Below are 10,234 nucleotides of genomic sequence, written 5' to 3'. Positions count from 1 at the left end.
CCAAGATGATCTGTTGCGCCGAAGATTCCAAATTTAGCAAGTCAATAAACAAACAGCTTCTTTATGGGTAGATAAACAACTTCCAGATCAACAAACCTTGGCATAATAAGATGTTCCTCTGAAAACCGGCCCAAACAGCAATGAGGAAAAGACGCAGGGTCTCCAAACAGCACATGCCAGTGAGTTGGTATAAAAGTGAGGGCTTGGGAGAGCTGTCCCAGTCAGGCAGCACCCCTCTCAGCACTCACAAGGAGCAGAGGCACCACCACCATGTCTGGAAACTGCTGTTCTAGGAAATGCCCATCTGTGCCAAGCATCTCTCTCTGCTCCACTGAGGTGAGCTGTGGAGGGCCTGTCTGCTTGCCCAGTTCCTGCCGGAGCCAGACATGGCAACTGGTGACCTGCCAAGATAGCTGTGGGTCATCTAGCTGTGGTCCACAGTGCTGTCAGCCCGCCTGTTCTGTGGGCAGCTGTGCCCAGCCTGTGTGCTGTGAGGCCACCATCTGTGAGCCCCCCTGTGTTGTGAGTAGCTGTGCCCAGCCTGTGTGCTGTGAGGCCACCATTTGTGAACCTTCCTGTCCTGTGAGCAGCTGTGCCCAGCCTGTGTGCTGTGAGGCCACCATTTGTGAGCCTTCCTGTCCTGTGAGCAGCTGTGCCCAGCCTGTGTGCTGTGAGGCCACCATTTGTGAGCCTTCCTGTCCTGTGAGTAGCTGTGCCCAGCCTTTGTGCTGTGAGGCCACCATCTGTGAGCCCGCCTGTGCCCAGCCTGTGTGCTGTGAGGCCACCATCTGTGAGCCCGCCTGTTCTGTGAATAGCTGTGCCCAGCCTGTGTGCTATGAGGCTACCATCTGTGAGCCCGCCTGTGCCCAACCTGTGTGTTGTGAGGCCACCATTTGTGAGCCTTCCTGTCCTGTGAGCAGCTGTGCCCAGCCTGTGTGCTGTGAGGCCCATTCCTGCCAGCCGGTCCTCTGTGTACCCACTCCCTGCCAGTCCATCATCTGTGAGCCCAGCTGCTGCCAGCCAGTCATCTGTGAGCCCAGCTGCTGTTCAGCTGTCTGCACTGTGCCTAGTTCCTGCCAACCAGTGGTCTGTGAGCCTGTCTGTCAGCCGGTGTGCCCCACGCCTAGCTGCTGTCCATCTGTCTGCTCTGTGGCTAATAGCTGTCAGGCTATCTGCTGTGACTCCAGTCCTTGTGAGCCATCTTGCTCAGAGCCCAGCAACTGCCAGCCAGCTCGCTGTGTGGCCCTGGTCTGTGAGCCTGTGTGCCTTCGCCCTGTCTGCTGTGTCCCAAGCCCTTGTGAGCCGCCTTGTGTCTCGAGCACTTGCCAAGAGCCCTCTTGTTGTGTCTCCAGCATCTGCCAACCCATCTGCTCTGAGCCCAGCCCCTGCTCAGCAAGTATCTGTGCACCTAGTCCATGCCAACCTACTTGCTACGTAGTCAAGCGCTGTCGGTCCGTCTGCTGTGAGCCCGTTTCCTGCCCATCTGCCTCCTGCCAACCTCTCTGCTGCCGCCCAGGGTCTTCTGCATCTGCCATCTGCCGGCCAACTTGCTCTAGGACTTTCTACATACCCAGCTCCTGCAAACAGACTTGCTCTCCTTCGGTTCCTTACCGCCCAATCTGTCGTCCAATCTGTCGCCCAATCTGCTCTGGACACATTACTTACAGGCAGCCGTATGTGACATCCATCTCCTATCGCCCTGCCTGCTACCGCCCATGCCACTCCATCCTGCGCCGACCAGCCTGTGTCACTTCACTGTCTTACCGTCCGGTCTGCTCCCGCCTGCCTTGTGCTGACTCCTGTAAACGAGATTGCAAAAAGTCCACTTCCAGCCAACCAGATTGCACTGACTCAACGACCTGCAAGGCTGAGGTCTCAGATTCCAGTCCCTGCCAGCCCACTGAGGCCAAACCCACCAGCCCAACCACCCGTGAGGCTGAAGCCACCCCGCCTACTGCCACCAAGCCTGCCGACCGCTGATCTGGCCTCAGCCCACCAATTCCTGCAAAGCAAACCTCCAGCTGGAGATAAACCTCGACTGCCCTCCCCAAAGCTCACAACGACTTAGAATCTTTCTTCACCATCACTCACCATCTTCTTATACTTCAAAAAACTCACCAGAAATTTCAGTATCCTAATTGTCCAAATGCAGGCCCCCTGGGCACTGAGAGGGGGATCGTCCTGAGCTCCTGCCCGCTGCTGCCATCAAGCTGAGAAGAGCTGCTTCGCCACATCATCTGGAGTCTCTTTCCCAGCGTTAGGTTTTTTTCTGTCCTCATGCCTGTGTTCCCTTGCTGGGTGTGCTCATGTTCCTTGGGGACTTCTTCCATGAGAAAAAGATATTTCACTGTCCAATAAAGTGGCTAAGTTGAAGTGGCATGTTATTCTCATTGTGCTGTTGTTAATATTCATATTCTCATCAGCTAACTTATTTTGACAGCAACTTCATCCACTCATCCATCCATCCTTCCAACACGCTTCATTAGACAGCTGTTGGCTGGGGACTGTGGTAGGCCGTTGGACTGAGAAGTCAGCCTTTGCTCTAAGGGAGCTCACTGTTGGAGTGGGGATGGGGAGAGACAGATAGGCAGAGAGACAATTACTGCGTTCTGTTGTGCTAAGTACTGGGACAGAGGCAAGCACAGGGCAGTCTGAACTCAGCAGGGTACGGGGAGAGATAGGAAAGAATTCTTGGGGAATGTGAAATTGAAGCTGGGTCTTTCAGCACAAGTAAGAATGGACCAGGTCAAAATCAGAAAGGAAGAGCTTTTCAGGCAGAGGAAACATATACACGAATGGGGCTTGTGAGCACACTGTTCGTTAGTGAGGCTTGGGCAGAGGTGTGTTTAGGGGCATGGTGAGCTCTAAGGTCAGTTAAGTAGACAGTAGTGACCTGAACCCATTGGGCCTTGTAATCTATACAGAGGCATTTTCGTTTGGTGCATGGTTGACATGAAGGCACTGGGAGGCCATATGTAGAGCAGTGACATGAAGAACACTTGGTTTTGGAATGTCCCTCTGGCCTTGGTGTAGAGAAATGAATGGAGGGGCATGGACTTGGATATAGGGAAACTGGGGAGCAAGCCAGTTGACTTTGGGGTTCACAGTGGAATGAAAATAAGTGGGAGGTCACATGTACAATAAGAAAGATAACCTGGATTTTTTTTTTTTTTTGTGCAAGAGCTTTATTTATATTCTCCTAGTCTCTGTAAGGCACAATCCTTGTGTAAACTTCATACACAGCCTCTTACAATCCTAAGGACAGAGTCTCTTCGGAGTAGTCTCTTAGGGCACAGAATGAGGGGCTATGTCTAGTCCTCAAGGTGCATCTTGGGCTAACCTAAGCACAAGAGGGGGTAGAGCAGGGTTTCTGAACTTCAGTGCTATTGATATTTTGGGCTAAATAATTCTTCCTTGTGGGCATCATTCTTTAACATTGTAAGATATTAAGCAGCATCTCTGGACTCCAGCAACTAAATGCTGGTAGCATCCCCTGAGTGTGGCAACCAAAAACGTCTCCAGACATTGGCAAACACCCCTGGGGATGAGGGGCAAAAATCAACCCTGTTTGAGAACTTCTGGGTGAGACAGCAGCAGAGGGAGAATCTCAAAGGTGGAACTTATCCTGCATGTTGCTGTCAGGGGTACTGTCTCATCAGCCTATTGAGATTTATCTCCATCTCCTTCCAGAGTCAAGAGAGGAGTTGGCCAGGGCTTTAAAATCTCTGTCCCAAGCACAGACCCAGTGTTTCATGCAAATCATAGCAGTTCTGTGAAATAAGATGCTTTTCTCTCTATTTTACAAGATGAAGAATATGAGTGACAAACAATCCAAGGGCCCATCAACAGAGACAAGAACATTGTGGTGTAGTCACTCAATAAATACTATGCTGCAATGAAAACTAGACAATGGCCATATGTAAAACAGGGGTGAACCTGACCAGTGTAGAGTTGATACAAACAAGCCTCCAGACCACATATATATTTAAAGCTGAAAAACAACACACACACATACATGCACACACACATGTATGAGTATACACACATGTATACATATGCACATGTATACACACTTACACATATATACCTTATGTATATTCACAGGGGAATGCTAAACACAAAATCCAGGACAGTCACAGCTAGAAAGTAACATACAAGAGTAACATACAGCATAAATGCATGTAACATACAAATAACATACAGAACATACGGTTCAGTCCAAAGTTTGTGTTTTTTATACATCACCATGTCTCTTGGTGTGATCACAACAGCCCTTGGTGATACATTCGATGTCTTTAGTGCCTTGCCATAGCAAAGTGAAAGGTCTCCCTATTGAGAGATACCTTTTTTTCATCTTTATTGAGGTATAACTGACAAAATTGCAAGATATTTAAAGTGTACATTGTGATGATTTGATACACACATATATTGTGAAAAGAATCCTCCTATCTAATCAACTAACACATCCATCACCTCATATTTCTGGGGATGTGAGAACATTTAAGTTCTCTTAGCAAATTTCGATTATGTAATACAGTGTTATTAACTAGAGTCACTATGTTATATATTAGATCCTCAGACCTTATTCATCTTATAGCTGAAAGTTTGTACCTTGTACCAACCTATTGAGAAGTTTCTTTAGGAGAAAAAAAGGCAAGAGCAGAATCAGAGAAAGATGGATGTTAAAATCGATTACTTTAAAAACAATAAAAGTGGTATGAATGAGCACAGGACATTGGTACCTTTTTCAGAGCGAAGTTGACATGGCTTCTCAAATATATTCATGTTCCCATTATCTGATCTATTTGGTAAGACCAGAAGTATTTCTCCTGAAAGATGGAGAGCTTTGGGATGTAGACCTTCAGGAATAAAACAGTGCAGTGATCTTTGCAGTTTGCAAGGTGCCAAAATGATTAGTGATGAGTTGGATGGCAAAAGGAGTGATCGGGGCAGTAACACAAAAAGCAATGGTTAAAAAAAAAAGGCATTTTAATGACAAGGGTGAGGATTTCCCAGATCATGATCTCATGGTTCATGAATTTGAGTCCTGTGTCAGGCTCTGTGCTGATAGTGGGGAGCCTGCTTGGGATTTTCTCTCTCCCTCTCTCTCTTCCCCTCCCCCACTTGCTCTCTCAAAATAAATAATAAATAGACTAAAAAAAAAGTAAAAATAACTTGAACAACAGCAATGCAGTTAGTTGGTAAACTCTTGGTACTTTGCACCCTTGGGTAATGAGTCATTTTGTCCTGTGGAAAGTGTTAGTAGCAGAGCCCAGAAATGAGATTCTACCCTATTGGGATCCCAAGGCCATGATCTTTCTATTCTGTCATGAATTTCTGGTGTGAACCAGGTCAGGACAGGGAATGATGTGGGTTGCTGAAGTTGGCCAGTAATGCAGAGCCTTGACAAATCTAGAAAAAGACGGGAAGAATCAGTACAACCAGCACCTCATAAGTCCCTCTTGGAAGAGGCTGATTTAATCCTTGGGAAAATACTTTGCAGTTATTAAAATTTCCAAATTAAAAGAATGTATTTGGGTGTATGGATAAGTGGAGGTAAGTATTCATACCAGTTTAATCTAGTTGATGACTCTAGTCACTAATGGGCAAATGGTCCCCAGCAAGGGGCCTGGCCACCTGCCCACTAGCTAGTGCACTGTTGTACTAAGGTCAGTCTTCAATCACTATATCACAGTCTTTCTCCTCCACTCCAAAGTCAGGAGGTCTAATAGGTGATTACAATCTGAGGTTTGGGGGTCAGTCCCAACTAGGTTTGGATCTTGTTTCAACCTCTTATTACTTGCATAGTTTGGAGAAATAGGATTTAAACTCTCTGAGTTAGTTTTGCTACCTCTAAGATAGCAGTGAGAATTGCAGCTACTAATGAGGACCATTGCGAAGATTCAATGAAAAATGCAGTCAAGGGCTTGGTATATAGTAAGTATGCTATAAATGGAATGGAAGCCATTAGTATTAGTATTAGTATTAGTATTAGTATTAGTATTAGTTTACTAATAAAGTTGGGTTTCAGGAAAGCCAAATGGGAAGGTTTTAGAAAGAGGTGGAGACACTGAAGTGTCCTTGGGATGTACTGCCTGGTTCACCATCTCAGACATTGCCCTCTTTCAATTGGGTCAAGGCTTCATTTCCTGATTGTCTAAATGGTGCAGAACTGCATTCCTGGTGGAAGAGCAGGTTGCTTTGGCTGGGCTGAGGCCTTCTGATGAGAGGTTAGCACAGGGAAAGGCCCACATCAGGGAGGCTGGAGAGCAACCTGTAAAAAAGACAGCTCATTCCAGAGCAGGAGCAGCATCAACGAATCCAAACTCGGCAAAGAAAACTCTCAACTCAACAGACAAGTTTTTAAACTGGGGACAATATCTTCCAGGCTCCTGAAGCCTACTAATCAGATGTTTGTATACAAATGAGTAGAAACAATAACAAGGAAAGATGCTCTAAGTCATACCAACACCACTGAAGAGCTATAAAAGCCCCTATAAGAGATATCTTTCACACCCAGGTATACTGAGTTTGCAACTCCCTAGCGAGCTTCACATCAGCACCATGGTGGACAGCTGCTGCCCCAGAACCACCACGGCCATTCCAGCTCTGCCCACCTTCACGTGCTCAAATGGTGGCAGTTTCCAAAACAGTATCTGTTTGCCTAGTTCCTGCCGGAGCAGAACTTGGCAGCTGGTCACCTGCCAAGAAAACTGTCAGCCATCCAGCAGTGCACCAAGTGGCTGTGAACCTGCTTGCTGCCAACCTACCTGCCTTCCGGCAACTTCTTGTGTTGGTTTTGCCTGCCAACCCATTTGCTCCCGCACAGCCTGCTATGAATCTGGAACTGGTCAGTCTCCTTATTTGGAACCCTCCTGCTTGGAACCCACCAGTTGTCAGGCAAATTGCTGTGAAGCCATCCTCGACCAGCAAAGCTCCTGCCAAGAACCTGTCCTTGTGTCCAGATCAGCTTGTGGCCAATTGGTCTCCTGTGATGCTAGGTCCCAACAGCCATCCTGCTCTGAGGTAAATTCCTGTGCTGAAAATTCTTGCCCACCAACCATCTGTGCAGCGAGTCCATGTCAGCTAACTTGCTGTCAACCAGGTTCATGTCAACACATCAATGGTGAAGATCAGACCTGCAAATTAACTTATTACCAACCCATCTGCTACATTTTCAAGACTTGCCCATCGGTTCCCTGCATGCCTGTTCCCTGCCAGCCATCAACTTGTGTGTTCAGTTCTTGCAATCCTACATGCTACGCATCGTCCCCTTGCTGGTCGCTTTGCTGCCAACCAGCTCCTTCCATATCTTTCATCTGCCAGCCAGTGGCTAACTGCCAGCCCCCATGTTCTGTAAAGAACCCTTGTAAACCAGTTTCCTGTGGCACCGTGCTTTCCAGCCAACCACCTTGGGATGGATCCACTTCCTGCAACCAAGGTGGCTGCACACCCCCTTCCTGCCAACCAGCTTGCTGTGTAACAGGTTTAGGCAAATCATCCGGCGGTGGCTGCAATGGTCTCCAACCAACTGCCCCAAGTGTCTGCAAAGCCAGCACCTGCTCGCCAACTTCCTGCCAACCCAGCCATGAGTCCAACGTCTGTAAGGCAGCGCTTCGCTGATGGAGCACCCTTCACAGCTGCTTTGAGGTCTGCCACTATGTACAAGTGCATAGCCACCCTATGGTGCCCTCTTCCTGCTGAGCACAAATGCTATCTGTGGGCTAACTTCATTCTGAGTCCAGCCCCACATTCTCTCCAGGCGCTGATGAGCGGACTTGTTCAGCCACTAAGAGATCTTTCTTTACCAAGGAGGACATTTCAGCAGGCATGGTCCTCTCTATGGCTCACATTTCCTCATGTTGTCAATTCATTTCACCTCAGCAAAGACTTCTCTCCAGTATTTTTTCTCTCTCTCTCTCTCTCTCTCTCTTTTGTTTTGATGTAGCCAAGTCTTTAAAAAGACTCCTTTGCTGCTAATAAAAATGTGAGTGGTGGAGCATAATGAATAAAACTCTCAGAATGCTTTCATTCCTTTCAGTACACCTCTTCATAGATTTCCTTCAGGTCACATTTGAACACGATGACCTTGGGTCCTCTAAGTTAGTGGTTCCCCTTGGTCTGCAAGGGTGGCTGGTGTCTGCAATTATAGATGCTCAATCTGGAAGGGAGAAAGGGCAAACAATCCCCTGGCTTCCAACCTTTATACCACCAAAAGCTCTTTTGAGTTGAGTGGCCTTCGTTTCCCCACAGTGAACAGACTTGGGAAGCCAAAGACAGAAATGGTCCAGGGAAGCCACGGGTTAAAATAAACATAGGTTTGGGGCAATGAGAATAGCTAAGGGTTAATTCACTTAAAACTGGTTTTAATGATCATTCACCTAATGGCCAATTCAATAAAATGTAAAATTAGAAATTTTTTGTTGTTTGCTTATGTCTTTGACATTTTAAGAGACAGTTTTAATAACAGTCTAAGATAACATCTGAGTGAGTATTCCTTGTATGTAATTATCAAATCTAAACATTTGAAAAATGGTTGGACTGGTTTTCTTTTGGAGAAAGATTACAAGGAGGTTTGCAGAGTGTATCTGTGGCAATGATGTAAAATCCTTCTCCGAGGGGATCTGGCTTCCCCTTTCATCAAAGTCTCTGGGTCTGTGAAATGATTTAGGTCTGAAACTCAAAACATTCCTACACAGGTCCATGAGGGAACACATGTGAAGATGCTCACTGTGACATTTCTGTGATCATATAGATTTTAAAGGAATCTGTGTCCGCTACTAGGAGGGTGGGTAGGCAGCAAGCAGTGATTCCTTCCATGAGGTATTTTCTTGGTCTGATTCTCCAGAGAAGCAGAACCAGTAGGATAGATATAAAGAGATGTAATAAGAGGAATTTTCTCACATGATTTTGGAGGCTGGTATGTCCAAATCTGTAGTATGGGTCTGCAGGCTAGAGATCAAGGAGAGCCGGCAGTGGGGAAGAAGTTTGAAGGCTTTTTGGTGGAGAATATACTCCAAACAGAATAAAATAGCTGCCTGTAGGAAGATAATGGGGCATAAGGAGAACAGGAGTTAAATTAATTTGTATATAAATACGTAAAGAAAAAATAGGACCGAGGCCTTGCAAGGACAAAAAATGATAATGTGCCATAAGGAATATAATTAACTCAGTTATTTGCAACTGAAGTCCAAAAAGGAAATTAAAAACAGGAAGAAGAGAGGGACCTTGATACTGCAAAAGAATTACCATAGATGGAATGTCTTCTAGAAATGACATTTTAATGGATAGCCCATTTAAATCCTCTCTCCCACATCTTCCATGGAGATTTCAGTGATGCCAGAAGAAGCAGGAGGCTCTGGAAAGCGTGATGCATCTTACCTCAGTCCTGGACAGAATTGTCAACAATATTTCTTACACTGTAAGTTTTAGAAGTTACATCTCCTTAAACAATTTGCTTACTAATACCAGAATTCTTGACATAGCTGGAATTTCAAATTTCATTTTGCAATAGTTTTTGACCCAGTTAAATGTGTGTTATTCTCTTTATCTTTCCAATTGTGGATTTCTCTGTTGTACTGGCAAGTGTTTTACACTGGCCACCTGCCAACAGGCAAACTGCACGTTTTCAACACCGCAAGTGTAAAAGGTGTCTTGGGAAAAGGTGTATCTCTTCCTATACTTGGCAACAGTTTAAATAACTGAGCATTTATTAGATCCTTTTAGGTTTGCTAGAACTTGTCCATAAAACATCTGAACCTCTTATTATAAACAATGTTCTGCAGAGCCTGAACATGCTTATAACTAAATCTTTATTTTTATTTATGTCCCAGATAGGGGAGCAAAATACAGGGAAGTCTTGAGAAAAATATTACAGACAACCACCACTCAGACATTTTCTTATATCTACTTTGGATCTTCCCCCAAAAAAACCCACAATTGAAATAAGACATTTTTGAAAAAGTTGAAGTCCTTTTTGTACCCTTCTCCAGCTCCAAAACATTTACATTTGTCCCTACTCAGATATAACCTTGTGTACACTTTGAGTTACTGTTTATGTAAAGATAAAACAATGACTAGTATTTATGAAGTATTTAGACAATACATAGAGTTTAGACAAATTTAAAAATTTACATATAGTATGTAAAATCACACCATTTATTTTTCTCCTTCACTATTGCTTTTAAGAATGACTTTTATCAAGAATTAAATTGACTAATTATTAAGAATTTAG

General features: G+C 45.3%; 2 protein-coding genes across 2 annotated transcripts; both read left to right on the top strand.

Moving 5' to 3' along the window:
* The first annotated feature begins 270 nt into the window (after positions 1-270).
* On the top strand, positions 271-2,105 carry KRTAP16-1 (keratin associated protein 16-1). Its single transcript, XM_081791325.1, has 2 exons — positions 271-725; positions 921-2,105. Exons 1-2 carry the CDS (start codon positions 271-273, stop codon positions 1,978-1,980), a joined length of 1,515 nt encoding a protein of 504 aa, XP_081647451.1. The 3' UTR covers positions 1,981-2,105.
* Positions 2,106-6,564: 4,459 nt separating this feature from the next.
* Positions 6,565-7,623, top strand: KRTAP29-1 (keratin associated like protein 29-1). Its single transcript, XM_060647735.3, has one exon. The coding sequence runs from the start codon at positions 6,565-6,567 to the stop codon at positions 7,621-7,623; it is 1,059 nt and encodes a 352-aa protein (XP_060503718.3).
* The last annotated feature ends 2,611 nt before the right edge of the window (positions 7,624-10,234 follow it).

The sequence above is a fragment of the Panthera onca genome, chromosome E1, assembly GCF_046562875.1.
Source record: "Panthera onca isolate mPanOnc1 chromosome E1, mPanOnc1 haplotype 2, whole genome shotgun sequence".
Classification (NCBI taxonomy): Eukaryota; Metazoa; Chordata; class Mammalia; order Carnivora; family Felidae; genus Panthera; species Panthera onca.
This window is presented reverse-complemented; position numbering and strand designations above follow the sequence as displayed.